The 14,479-nt window shown below is 44.6% G+C and overlaps 2 protein-coding genes across 2 annotated transcripts; one reads left to right on the top strand and one right to left on the bottom strand.

Moving 5' to 3' along the window:
- The first annotated feature begins 429 nt into the window (after positions 1–429).
- mak16 (MAK16 homolog) lies at positions 430–4,036 on the top strand. Its single transcript, XM_080004427.1, has 10 exons — positions 430–578; positions 1,038–1,087; positions 1,336–1,445; positions 1,975–2,039; positions 2,130–2,281; positions 2,362–2,416; positions 2,889–2,963; positions 3,044–3,145; positions 3,232–3,294; positions 3,645–4,036. Exons 1-10 carry the CDS (start codon positions 564–566, stop codon positions 3,843–3,845), a joined length of 888 nt encoding a protein of 295 aa, XP_079860553.1. The 5' UTR covers positions 430–563; the 3' UTR covers positions 3,846–4,036.
- An 80-nt stretch (positions 4,037–4,116) lies between these two features.
- On the bottom strand, positions 4,117–13,673 carry LOC307233193 (ras-related protein Rab-14-like). Its single transcript, XM_080004434.1, has 8 exons — positions 13,485–13,673; positions 12,935–12,993; positions 12,133–12,186; positions 7,416–7,593; positions 7,072–7,138; positions 5,535–5,622; positions 5,421–5,451; positions 4,117–5,175 (listed from the first exon to the last, which is right to left on the bottom strand). The coding sequence occupies exons 2-8, from the start codon at positions 12,984–12,986 to the stop codon at positions 4,998–5,000; spliced, it is 648 nt and encodes a 215-aa protein (XP_079860560.1). The 5' UTR covers positions 12,987–12,993; positions 13,485–13,673; the 3' UTR covers positions 4,117–4,997.
- Positions 13,674–14,479: the final 806 nt, after the last annotated feature.

The raw sequence follows: 14,479 nt of genomic DNA, 5'->3' as shown, positions 1-14,479 counted from the left end.
GAAAGTACGTATATGTATGAAAGTATGTACATGTATGAAGGTACGTACATGTATGAAGGTACGTACATGTATGAAAGTACATGTACATGTATGAAAGTACATGTACATGTATGAAGGTATGTACATGTATGAAAGTACATGTACATGTATGAAGGTACGTACATGTATGAAAGTACGTACATATATGAAAGTATACATGTATGAAAGTATGTACATGTATGAAGGTACATGTACATGTACTTTCATACAAGTACATGTACATGTACATGTATGTGACGAATACAACTTGGCTCTTGACACTGAAAACATTCGAAATGTTTCCTAAAATTCAGGGGGAAAAAAACAAAACAACAAAACTTTATCGACAAACTCCCGTCGTACAGAGCAGCGACCCAAGTCTCGCGAGACGGGAAACAAAGATGGCGACTGCCTGACGTCCATGCGGTGCGGCGAGAGGAGCAGTAGCTGAGCGCAGCGTCTGTTCAAACAATATCATCACGTTTATAAGATTAAAGTTCCACTAAACACGGGCGGGTCCTTCGGGGACATCACAGGAATCCAACATGCAGCACGACGACGTAAGTCTCTGGTGTCTCTAAGGTTTGAGGTGCAAACAAACCCTGCTAAGCTAGGAGCTAGGAGCTAGGAGCTAGGAGCTAGGAGCTAGGAGCTAACCACGTAGTGTTTCATTTAGATTGAACTTTATTCATATTCATTAATTGTTTGTTATTGGTTGTGAATGTATCCTGGAACGGTGAATAAAACGGTTTCTTGCCGAAGTTTTGCTGCATTTTATGGCGGACATTTAAGTCCTGTAAATACGTGCTTCAGGATGGATGATATGTCGACGTCACATCGATGTCCTGATACGTAGTAAACACCTGATGTAGTGAATGACGTCTCTACAGTCAAGTCGTTTTCTGAACCTCACAGAGGGTTGTGTCTCACCCCCGGGGCTTGTGTCTCACCCCCCGGGGGTTGTGTCTCACCACCCGGGGCTTGTGTCTCACCCCCCGGGGGTTGTGTTGTGTCCTCAGATGATCTGGGACATCATTGGAAACAAAGCGTTCTGCTCCTTCAAAGTCAAGTGAGTCCAGCTCCTCCCACTAGTTCCTGTCTTTGTCGTTTCTCCAGTTAAACAGAAGATTTGATGTGATGATAATAATTATATTATTAATCATAATAATAATGATTAGAATGACTTCTAGAAAATCTCTTTCTACGCAGATGTTATGTCTTGGTCTTCAACATGTGAACTCAGTACCCACTGTTCATACTAATGAGTCTGTCTGTCTGTCTGTCTCTCTCTGTCTGTCTCTCTCTGTCTGTCTTCAGGACAAAGAGCCAGAACTTCTGCCGTAATGAGTACAATGTGACGGGTCTGTGCACGCGGCAAGCCTGTCCGCTCGCGAACAGCCAGTACGCCACCATCAAGGAGGAGAAAGGTGATGACGAGCTCTTGTTGCTGTGATGTTTTACAGAAGTGAATTCTGGGAGCTCTGCCCTCAGCTTGACCCGTCACCAAAACGACTTTTGTTGAAGACCAAGACATAAATCATATTATTTTAATTTTAAGACCGTTTTGACCACTGATATAATAATATAATATCATAATAATTCAAGTACACCCTTTCAAACAGCAATGAACATTTAATTCTTAAGAATATTCAGACATTGTCAGGTGAAAAAATGGAAATATCCTAAATAAATAAAATCAAACCATATATTAACCCAAACAATAAATAAAATGGACTCCTAGGCTCTGTTGACGTCAATTGAACTTAAGCTCTCTTGTGGCCATATCTCGCACCTGCATTTCTAAATAGAAAACACAAAAATAAATATGACCAATGCAATGCCGAAGCAGCGTTGTCAATTTTAATGCTGTTCATCGGTTTATTTTGGGTGGTGGTGGTGGTGGGTCGTGCGACGTGATTGGCCGCCGCTCCGTGTTTTAACGTCTGATCTCCGCAGGTCAGTGCTTCCTCTACATGAAGGTGATAGAGAGGGCGGCGTTCCCCGGCAGGATGTGGGAGAAGGTGGGTGGCGACACCAAGCTCTGCCCGCAGCCAAAGCTCCGCCCGCAGGGGACGACGGCGTCTGACGGGTGGTGTTGGTGTGTTTTGCAGGTGAAGCTGAGCAGGAACTACGAGAAGGCGCTGGAACAGATCGACGAGCAGCTCATCTACTGGCCGCGCTTCATCAGACACAAGTGCAAACAGAGATTCACCAAAATCACACAGTACCTGATCCGCATCCGCAAGCTGACGCTCAAGAGGCGGTACGTACCTGTCTCACCGCCCGGCCCGTCTCACCCCCCATCCCCAGTCATGTGACCTGGAGTGTTGTTTCCTCTCACAGGAGGAAGTTGGTTCCGCTGAGCAGGAAGGTGGAGAGAAGAGAAACCAGGAAGGAGGTGACCTGTCTGTCCGTCCCTCTGACTGTCTGTCTGTGTGGTGCACCTGTCTTGGGCGTGTCCAGACGCCTGGGCCACCGTGTGGTTTTACTACGGAGCCGTTCGCTCTTATACAGCTTTAACGTTTTCATTTTTAATGAATAAAAAAACAGTTGTTGTATGAAAGTGTCATTACCTTCAAACAGGTGTTTGAGAAGTGATTTTGTTTCTTTATGGCATTTAGATTTCATAGTAATAATAATTATTATAATAATAATAATTATTATAATAATAGTAGTACATTGTGACATCATCATAAATCTATGTGTGACCTGCATCAGTTTGTAGTGAAGTAGAATCAGTGACGTTTTGGTCCCGGAGCGATTGGTTCATGGAACATGGACCTTTACCTTCCTTTAACCTGACCTCCTTTGACCTTTAACCTGCCGTGCTCTTCACTGGCTCTGAGGTGCTTGTGTTGTGGTGCTTTTAGGAGAAAGCTCTGATCGCAGCTCAGCTGGACAACGCCATCGAGAAGGAGCTTCTGGAGCGTCTCAAACAGGGAATGGTCGGTGACACACAAACGTCTCATATGAGTGTCAGCGTTTGAAGTATGATGTGTTTAATGTGGAGTGAATCCTCCTCCAGTACGGAGACATCTACAACTTCCCAGTTCATGCCTTTGACAAAGCAGTGGAGCAGCAGGAGGACGACACCGAGGAAGAGGAGGAGGAGGAAGAGGACGACGAGGTGAAGAAATATCAACCACACCAGTAGAAATACAAACTACTTATACTGTTATTATAGTGTGTGTGTGTGTGTGTGTGTGTGTGTAGGATGTGGGGAAGAAGGAGTTTGTTGCAGAAGATGACGTTGAGAGCGACCTCAGTGACTTTGAGGTAAACTCAGCAGGATTCATGGTTCACATTTTAATATTTTATACTTTTTAATATTTAATACTTTCTGATGAGACATTTTTATGTTTGTTCTGTAGATGAAATAAACTTGTGCATGTAGCACTGATATCAGAAAATTAATTGAAATGTAATGTTTGTAATTTTATGCATTATTGTTACAAGATAACCTGGTGATAGTAGTACTAGTAGTAACAGTGGTGGTGGTGTAGTACTAGTAGTAACAGTGGTGGTGGTGGTGTAGTACTAGTAGTGGTGTATTATGAAGCGCAGAACACCCTGTTGGTTCTGTACTTGAAACTGGGATCTTGATGAATCGTCGTCTCCTCCGTCAGGACATGAACAAACTGAAGACGAGCAGCGACGAAGAGGAGGAGGAGGAAGAGGAGGAGGAAGAGATGGAGACGGAGACCAGGGGCTCCACAGCCAAAGGGAAGGGCCCCGGCCCCGCCCTGGGGCCCCGGAAGAAGAGGGCATATGTGGAGATGGAGTACGAAGAGGAGATGCAGCCGACGTCCAAGAGCAAAAGCATGTAGAGGGGCCGAGGCCCCTGGGGGCCCCACACAGACTGCACCAAACTTCCTCTGGCGGCCACGTTGGCAAGGGCATCATGTGACCGGGACCGCCCAATCACAACGCACGAGGCGGCGGCTGAGACAGAACAGTTTAAATATGTACAAAACTAATTTTAGAGCCGAGGGAAGAGTTTGAACGTTTTTGTCAGAAATAAAAGAGGATTTTACTACAACCACGTGTGTCACCTTTCAGATCCCAAAAGTAACCTCCAGACGCCGTTTGGTCAGTATATTTATATTTACTTTATTTACAAATCAGACCATGGATCCAGTGGTAGTATGTGAAAAGGTTGGGCTGGTTACAGAATATAAACATTAAGACACAAAGTAAAATGTACACAACGTTAGAATATTCACACGGAGAGGGACGGAGCGCAGAGGGGGCGGGGCCGTACATGTTCTAGCACTCTGATTGGTCAAGATTCTGATTTCAGGGAGACTTAGGGGGGGATGTGACGTCACTGTCCGTTGCCAGTGTACTATCCGGTACACACTCGGTACACACTCGGTACACACTCGGTACACACTCGGTACACTGGTTTAATTTGACTTTTCTACTAAACATTAATATTTCACCAGGAGAAAGTGATTATTGATTATATTGGTAACGGATCAAACCATTTGGGTCCGTCTCACTTGCTCGGCCCTTCCTACGTAGGAAGCGACCTAGGCCATCCCATAATAATCCCATACTGCCGTGCGGTTCCACAGCTAAACATTGAGTCCAGATGAATGTCACCGTGGCAACCAGTCACATGACCTTCAGACCGGACAGGAAGTGTCCTTGCTCATGAGACGGAGCCAAACGTACACGAGGACCCGAAAGAGCAGTGGATGCACTTTGTGGTCAAGTTTCAGTAAAAAAAAAAAACAGCTACGTGATGTCATGGCTTGGTGTGACATCACAACAAATCAATTCTTCATCCTAGTCATCTTCCTGGGCGGGGGGGGGGGGGGTGTGGGGGGGGTGGTGGTGATGCCACGTCTCTACTGATTGGTCAATAAATCGATCAGGATTTCCAACAATCAATAACTTAAATCAATTAAGATATTTAAAAGGCGAACGGGCCGAGTTAAGTACAGTGTGTGTGTGTGTGTGTGTGTGTGTGTGGCTCAGCAGCTGCAGCCCTCCTTGGGCGGCCCTGTGTCGGAGTTGAGGCGTCCTCCCTGGGGGGCCGAGGGTTTATGTTGGACCCCCGACTCGGCGGCGTTGAGGTCCAGGCTGCCGTCCTGAATGTTCTGGTAGATTCTCTTCGCTGCTTCCAGGAAGGCCTCCTCCACGTTCTCACCCCTGAGAGGGTCAGGGGGAGAGAGAGACAGAGAAAGAAAGACACCGACAGGGAGAGGAAGAGAGAGATCGGGGAGAAAAGAGACGGGGGAAAGAGAGAGACAGATAGAGGGAAAGAGCCACCGACAGGGAGAGAAAAAGAGAGAGACAGGGAGGGGAAGAGAGACAGGGAGGTAAATAGATTGTAACTCACCAGATGCAGAATCTGGGCTTTTATTTTGAAGCTGTGTGTGTGTGTGTGTGCGTACGTCTTGGCGCTGGCCTCCAGGAACAGTAGTCCTAAAACAAACAGAACAACGTCAACATGTTGCCATGGCAACGGGGCGGCGATGAGCGAGCGGTTGCCGCGGCGACGGACTCACCGTTCTCCTCCGCAAACTGTTTGGCTTCTTCGTACGTGACGTCGCGCTGAGCCTCCAGGTCGGCCTTGTTCCCGATCAGGATGATCACCTGCGCACACACACACACACACACACACACACACACACACACACACACACACACACACACACACACACACACACACACACACACACACACACACACACACACACACAGAGGTGGTGGTGGCTGACATAGCGCCCCCTGGTGGTGGAGCTACAGACGCTGCAGATTTGAACGTTTCAGTGAATCCTCCTCAGGTTCCTTTCCTCAAACTGTCTCACCTTCAAATCCACACCTGGGCTCCTGTCCTTCTTTCAATCGTGTTCATTTTTAAGACAAATGGTGACATGAGTGTCGTGCTCACACTGTTCAGTGCCACCAATCACAGCCCATAATATCAAATAATATCAATGAACACTTGATTGATTAAGTACCTGCAGAAAATAACATCCTGACAAGTACAGTGACATAAATAAACTGCAAACGAGGGAATGTAATAAACCCTGTTTATACATTGTTTATACACCATGCTTGTATATAATTTATATACGATGCTTATACACGATGCTTATATATGATGCTAATATATGTTTACTGTATACGATGCTTATATATGATATTTATATATTTTTTATAGATGATGCTTATACACAATGTTTATATATGATGCTTGTATGTTTATATACGATGCTTATATATGATGTTCAAATTACCAAAAAGTCTTCAGTGTCCTACAGCAGGTCAGTGTTGTGGCAGACTGTCATCTCCGTCACCACCACCCTCATGGTGAACATAGGTTACACTCTCCAATGAGACATTTGAGACAACTGGTGTAGATCAAATGGATTGAATTGTTTCATATCTTTGTGTCACAATTTTCCTCAAATCTCTATCCAACTGCCATCAAAATGTCTTTGTGTATTATGTTAAAGGAAAACTTTGTGAAACCAGCGGACTCTGTCTGAAGATGTGTTTGAACAAGTTCTGTTCAAGAGCCTGAGGAGTTGAGTGGAAGAGGACGCCAGGACGCTGACAACCAGCCCTGACCGGACTCTCCATCCACAGAGTATCAGGTGACTGCCTTAAAAGTGTTCAATAAATCAATCGTCTTCCTGGGATGTCATTCATACAAACATGAATTTCAACTTGTTGGTATATTTTTAGTAATCACAGGGAGGCTTTCCTTGTAGAAACTAAGTGGAAATCCAAAAAAAGTGTTTATCTTCTTAAAGGTCAACTCCATCCCAAAATGGTAAGTTTCATTTAGGAGGATTTAAATGTATATTTAATACAACAATTAACCACCCCAAACCACGGTAACCAGGTTGGTTACCACGGTAACCAGGCTAGTTTCCATGTTAAACAGGCGACCAGTCTAGCTCCAAGCATGTTGCCGTGGTAACCTCTTATATCGGAAGTTAGTCAGGCTAGCGGATGTTAGCCCTGCCCCCCAGGGGTGTGTGTGTGTGTGTGTGTGTGTGTGTCTGTGTGTGTGTGTGTGTGTGTGTGTCTTACTGTGTTTGGATTGGTCAGATTCCTGGCATCTGTCAACCAGCTACTGAGATGATTATAAGTACTCCTCCTGGAGAGAGAGAGAGACAGAGTATAATTATTAATAAACTGTCTGATAAACATTTATTATCTGTGTGATCGTGTCCTGAGGAAACGTAGACTCCACTGAAAGGTGACGTCCTGGTGATGTCATACACCATGAGGGCCCCCTGGTAGTACATGGAGGTGGGGGGTACCTGGTGATGTCATACACCATGAGGGTCCCTGGTAGTACATGGAGGTGGGGGGTACCTGGTGATGTCATACACCATGAGGGCCCCCTGGTAGTACATGGAGGTGGGGGGTACCTGGTGATGTCATACACCATGAGGGCCCCTGCGGCCCCCCGGTAGTACGAGCGGGTGACGGCGCGGAACCGCTCCTGTCCTGCCGTGTCCCAGATCTGCAGCTTCACCTTCTGCCCGTGGACCTCCATGATCCGTGTCCCAAACTCCACCCCGATGGTGTGGGGGCAGTCCGCCATGACTGCAGGAAGTGGGACGACAGGAAGTGATATTCAAGCACTTTCAATGAGCATAACCAAACCTCTCCAAAACGCTGTAAAGCATCAGATTCTACAGAAGAGATTGAAGGAAATGTTTGTATTTCATTGTCTCCTGGGGGACCTTCCAATACCTTCCAGTACTTTCCAGGTTTTATTCAAAGTTCAAGTATAATCCATTAAAAATATATCCTGTTTATACTTTGTACCAAAGCTGTGACCACACTGTTTCCCAAACATTGATTTATTTGCAAATGCTATATTTCAAATGTTTAAAATGTTAAAATACTAAAAATATTTAAAATGCTCAAATGTTTAAAATTTTAAAATATTTTAAATGTTAAAAATGTTTAAAATGTTAAAGTGTGATTTCACTGCGTCTCGTTTCTCGGTTCTGAAGGACTCTTCATGTTTAATGGAGACATTGGAGAGGTTCCTCGAAACAAAGAAAATAAAGCATTCTGTTTTTATTTGGGCTGTCAATCGATTAAAAAATTATGTAATTAATTACATGATCTGTAATAATTAAATCAAATGAATCCTAAATAATCACATAAAATAATAATTGCTGAGAAAAGCCCCCAAATGAAGATATTTAAATTTAAAAACAGTATTATTCCATTATTGTGGCAGACCAGTAAAGCATTGAATGGACATGACAAAAGATGGCTTTAGAAGCCACTATGTTGTTTTATTTCAATATCTCAAACCTATCTTTTCACAAATACATGTTTTATTAATTTAAGATGCAAATAAAAGGAAACATTTTTCTTTGGTGTTTATCTGCACTTTCTTAGGACGACCCTGCAACGAGGCAGAGTGATCACACAACAGAGTTTGTCAGAAACGTTCATAGTTGTAACAACTTTTTGGAGGAACCGTCCCTTTATGTGTCTGCACTGCAGGTACTAGAACCCAACCTAGTCACAACTACAACCCAACCTAGTCACAACTACAACCCATCCTAGTCACAACTACAACCCATCCTAGTCACAACTACAACCCTACCGAGTCACAACTACAACCCAGCCGAGTCACAACTACAACCCAGCCGAGTCACAACTACAACCCAGCCGGGTCACAACTACAACCCAGCCGGGTCACAACTACAACCCATCCTGGTCACAACTACAACCCATCCTGGTCACAACTACAACCCAACCTAGTCACAACTACAACCCATCCTGGTCACAACTACAACCCATCCTGGTCACAACTACAACCCATCCTGGTCACAACTACAACCCATCCTAGTCACAACTACAACCCATCCTAGTCACAACTACAACCCAACCTAGTCACAACTACAACCCATCCTGGTCACAACTACAACCCATCCTGGTCACAACTACAACCCATCCTGGTCACAACTTCAACCCATCCTGGTCACAACTTCAACCTATCCTGGTCACAACTTCAACCCATCCTGGTCACAACTACAACCCATCCTGGTCACAACTACAACCCATCCTAGTCACAACTACAACCCAACCTAGTCACAACTACAACCCATCCTGGTCACAACTACAACCGGGTCACAACTACAACCCAACCGGGTCACAACTACAACCCATCCTAGTCACAACTACAACCCATCCTGGTCACAACTACAACCCATCCTGGTCACAACTTCAACCCATCCTGGTCACAACTTCAACCCATTCTGGTCACAACTTCAACCCATCCTGGTCACAACTTCAACCCATCCTGGTCACAACTTCAACCCATCCTGGTCACAACTTCAACCCAGCCGAGTCACAACTACAACCCAGCCGAGTCACAACTACAACCCAGCCGAGTCACAACTACAACCCAGCCGAGTCACAACTACAACCCAGCCGAGTCACAACTACAACCCAACCTAGTCACAACTACAACCCATCCTGGTCACAACTACAACCCAAACTAGTCACAACTACAACCCATCCTAGTCACAACTACAACCCATCCTGGTCACAACTACAACCCATCCTAGTCACAACTACAACCCATCCTAGTCACAACTACAACCCATCCGAGTCACAACTACAACCCAGCCTGGTCACAACTACAACCCAGCCTGGTCACAACTACAACCCAGCCTGGTCACAACTACAACCCAGCCTGGTCACAACTACAACCCAGCCTGGTCACAACTACAACCCAAACTAGTCACAACTACAACCCATCCTGGTCACAACTACAACCCATCCTGGTCACAACTACAACCCATCCTAGTCACAACTACAACCCATCCGAGTCACAACTACAACCCAGCCTGGTCACAACTACAACCCAGCCTGGTCACAACTACAACCCAGCCTGGTCACAACTACAACCCAGCCTGGTCACAACTACAACCCAGCCTGGTCACAACTACAACCCATCCTGGTCACAACTACAACCCATCCTGGTCACAACTACAACCCATCCTGGTCACAACTACAACCCATCCTGGTCACAACTACAACCCATCCTGGTCACAACTACAACCCATCCTGGTCACAACTACAACCCATCCTGGTCACAACTACAACCCATCCTGGTCACAACTACAACCCATCCTGGTCACAACTACAACCCATCCTAGTCACAACTACAACCCATCCTAGTCACAACTACAACCCATCCTAGTCACAACTACAACCCAAACTAGTCACAACTACAACCCATCCTAGTCACAACTACAACCCATCCTAGTCACAACTACAACCCATCCTAGTCACAACTACAACCCATCCTGGTCACAACTACAACCCATCCTAGTCACAACTACAACCCATCCTAGTCACAACTACAACCCAACCTAGTCACAACTACAACCCATCCTAGTCACAACTACAACCCATCCTAGTCACAACTACAACCCAAACTAGTCACAACTACAACTCATCCTAGTCACAACTAGAGCCCAAACTAGTCACAACTAGAACCCATCCTGGTCACAACTACAACCCAACCTAGTCACAACTAGAACCCATCCTAGTCACAACTACAACCCAACCTAGTCACAACTAGAACCCATCCTAGTCACAACTACAACCCAACCTAGTCACAACTACAACCCAACCTAGTCACAACTACAACCCAACCTAGTCACAACTACAACCCAACCTAGTCACAACTACAACCCAACCAAGTCACAACTAGAACCCATCCTAGTCACAACTAGAACCCAAACTAGTCACAACTAGAACCCAAACTAGTCACAACTAGAACCCAAACTAGTCACAACTACAACCCAACCTAGTCACAACTACAACCCAACCTAGTCACAACTACAACCCATCCTAGTCAACACGGAGTTCTAACAACTAGAACCGGTTCTATTCTAACAACTCCGTGTTGAGGGACGGTTTAGCTGCTCCTCCAGGGCACAAGAGGAACCTTCAGTGACGTAGGAGTCAGTGCAGCACCGGCTACTAGCATATTTAAAAACCTGTGTAAATATGTCTTTATTTACACACAGTTAAGTTCCAAAACATTTCAACACTTTAACGCTTAAAAAAAAAAAGGAACAGCTTTTAAATGTTCTCTTGTAGATGTAATACGAGTGAAGAGATAGAAACTGGATTTATTATTTCTCGCCTCAAATAAGTTCAGAAGCTGATTTTTGTGGAGTGACAGTGAAATCAGTGAAAGTTTACGTAGAAGTGGAGCTGAAACCCCATTGGCTGACGTCACTTCATAGTTCCAGTGCCAACGCAACCAGAATAAAAAGACTTGAAGGTCTAGTTTTCAGGAACCCCCCCAGTCCCCGGTTCGCCGGTTCCCCGGTCCTGTGACTCTGTTCCATGATTCAGTTGGTCCTCTGAGCAGGACACGGCTTCCAACCCTCGTCTCCTATCTCTGCACGCATCAGACCAGCTCCCTTTTGCCGTTTTTGTCGGTTTAACCACCATGAACAGCACTTCCCCATCGGCATAAACAAGCTCCCATGCTGCTGCGCGCAGCCATGTTTGCGGTCTATCTTTCTTCGTTTTCTACGTCCTGCTTCACACGGTACTCTCTCTCTACTGCCACCTGTGGTTTCTGAGGATACTGCAATGGAGAACCTTCCCTTTATCGGGTCAGGGGGCAAAATGTATTAATTTAATTGCATTATTTTCTAGTGCGTTATTTACTCATAATTAATTAACAAAATAAACACATTAAATTGACAGCCCTGGTAATTTTTTCTAATAAATTAGATCAACAGTGTAATTGTCTCTTATGTTCATTTCATGCCACCGTCATTGCATAAGAGTAATAATACACATCCACCATAGGAAGAAAAACAGTAAATATTCGAAGATTTGGGGACACAATCAATTTGCTGGAACCAAACCATCAAAAATGTTCCATTTGTTGCATCAATTCTAACATTGGCCCCAAATTTCCATGAAATTTGGATGTAAACTTTTGATTGTGTAATGTAGTGATTTTACAAAATGTATTATTATTGATTCCACGTTCACAAACAATGCAGCAATACAATATTTAAAAAAAATAATAAAATAACAACACTGTACTATGCTCTAAAAAGGAGGATAAAGATTTCTTACATTTCTTTTCTGTGAACTGATGCAGGAGACAGGACTTCCCAACTCCCATGTCACCTGGAGAGAGAGACAGAGAGAGAGAGAGACACACACACACACACACACAGTTGACAATTTCCAGTTCCTAATGGACAGGGATGCACCTATTTATCGGTCGATATTCACCTTGTTGACGACCTATCGATAAATAAGAGGATATTCACCGATGGCAGCGGCCGATGTTTATCTAGTGTTTCCCACACACAGACTTTACTTGGGCGGGGTGCCAGGTATAGGAACGGCTGCCAAAGTAGTTTTGTATAACCCGTTTTAACCATCTGACAAAACGACCCCATCCATGATGGATGGTTTTACGTTAGGAGACGCAGACACGGCTCCAAGCAGGAAGTGATGCTGCATTCAGGGGAACTCGGAAAACTGTAATTTGTGTTGGTGGATGAATGACTATGACTATCATTCAAAGATAGTGTGTTGAAAGGCTGAAAGGCTTTAAAACCGTTCAGTTATTTTAGATAACAAATATTTCTTTGTTTCCCTGGCACAAAAGGGGGAATAAATATAATTAACAAAATAAATAAGCAAAAAACATTGGCATCCCCCAAATTGTTTTTTTTTTTTTTTTTTTTTTACATTGTATTGGCCCAGAACTATCCCGACATCCCTAATAATGGAATCAGGTGGAAACAGAAGAGCTGCAGCACTGGGATGGAAACACTGATCAAGATATCACTGTTATCTTGTAATATGTGAAATTATCTCATCTTCTCAGTCGCCATGACACCGAGGAAGAGGAGGAAGGCCTCACCGATAATGATGTACTTGAAGATGTAGGAGTAGTTGTAAGGTGCGGCTGTCATCTTGGCCCTAGAAACAAATCAAAACGAATAAAACAGAACCCCCTGAACAAGAACCCCCTGTAACCCCCTGGTTGACACGGTAACCCCCTGGTTAACACGGTAACCGGCTGGTTGACACGGTAACCGGCTGGTTGACACGGTAACCGGCTGGTTGACACGGTAACCGGCTGGTTGACACGCTAACTCGGACACGATCTGAGTAAATGCTGCGATTCCAACAAAAGGAAGCGGGCAGCTGCGGCCCGGCACCACAGCCCCAGCAGCTCGCTGGGTTACAGCTGTGGGTGTCAACACTTTACCGGAGACATTTTAAAGAATCATCTCAGTTTCTAACAGTTTGGAGCGGCTTGCCGGTTAGCAGCAGCATGCTAAAGTGGCCAGCAGCGTCCCGTTGACGCCTTAATAAGAGGCTAACCGTGCTAGCATGCCGCTTAGCACGGAACAGGTGGAACCCGGAGAACCAGGACAACCCGGAGAACCAGAACCCTGCTCCTCTACCTGTGGTCCGGCAGCTCGACGACAAACGGGTCAGACCGCAGCTGGGAGTGTTGGCTGTTAGCTGTTAGCTGTTAGCCTGTCCGTCACGAAGATCCACTTCCGCAAAGCGTTGTTGTTTTTTCTTTTCCAACTTTATTGATTCACCGACACGAGAACATCACAAAGCAGCGTCAGCGCGCGATCAACATAGAAGACGGACTGTGATTGGCCGCGAGACAGAATCGAGTCACGAGGAGGAATGGCGTTATTTCCATACGTTTTATTTCTTTATTGTTTCGTATCTTTTTTCAGATTTGCTCAGATTCTTAAGCATTTTTTGGGCAATTGTCTGTACACAGTTGTGGCGATGGGCGGGGCTTCGGGTCTGTTTTCCGGTTTGTGCTGAGACCACAGTGACACCTGGTGGTCAGCAGCAGGTGCAGCAGGCGGTTCTCATGCGCCAAATAAACAACTTTAACAAACCTTCATTCAAGATTCAAGAGGTTTATTCGTCACATACATACACATACGTTCATACATATATGCAGTGACACACCCGGAGTAACGCACCAGGAGATTATGCACAATAAACTCTAAAAATACTAAAAGTGCGTAAGCTCGTGCAGGCCACAATCCATGTTGTTCTTCTCATATTCCTGTTCAGTTATTAAAGTGCTGCATATAAACATGCATCCTATAAACATGCATCATATAAACATGCATCATATAAACATGCATCCTATAAACATGCATCCTATAAACATGCATCATATAAACATGCATCATATGAATGCATGTGTTTTAATCCACGCTGATATGCTTCAATAAAAGGTTTTAATTGCTTGTCTAATGAGTCCATGTTGAGTTATTTGCTTCAATAGAATAAAACAGTATGCTGTAGTAATAATAATATATAATAATAATAATGATAATAATAAATAAATAAATAAATAATAATATACTGAAGCTTCTACACAGTAGTACAGCCCTTCTACACCTTTTTATTACATTACATT

The sequence above is a fragment of the Zeus faber genome (assembly GCF_960531495.2).
Source record: "Zeus faber genome assembly, chromosome: 7".
Lineage (NCBI taxonomy): Eukaryota > Metazoa > Chordata > Actinopteri > Zeiformes > Zeidae > Zeus > Zeus faber.
Note: the sequence above shows the minus strand (reverse complement) of the source record. Positions and strands in the feature narration are given on the sequence as shown.

What these genes read in the sequence shown, in the direction of transcription:
- mak16 (XM_080004427.1), top strand. An exon ending in CACCATCAAGGAGGAGAAAG is followed by an intron (nt 1,446 to 1,974) that starts GTGATGACGAGC and finishes TGATCTCCGCAG; the next exon opens with GTCAGTGCTTCCTCTACATG. An exon ending in AAGCTGACGCTCAAGAGGCG is followed by an intron (nt 2,282 to 2,361) that starts GTACGTACCTGT and finishes TTCCTCTCACAG; the next exon opens with GAGGAAGTTGGTTCCGCTGA.
- LOC307233193 (XM_080004434.1), bottom strand. Translation starts at nt 12,986, where the DNA reads ATGACAGCCGCACCTTACAACTACTCCTACATCTTCAAGTACATCATT. An exon ending in CTTCAAGTACATCATTATCG is followed by an intron (nt 12,187 to 12,934) that starts GTGAGGCCTTCC and finishes CTCTCTCTCCAG; the next exon opens with GTGACATGGGAGTTGGGAAG. An exon ending in CTGGAGGCCAGCGCCAAGAC is followed by an intron (nt 5,176 to 5,420) that starts GTACGCACACAC and finishes TGACCCTCTCAG; the next exon opens with GGGTGAGAACGTGGAGGAGG.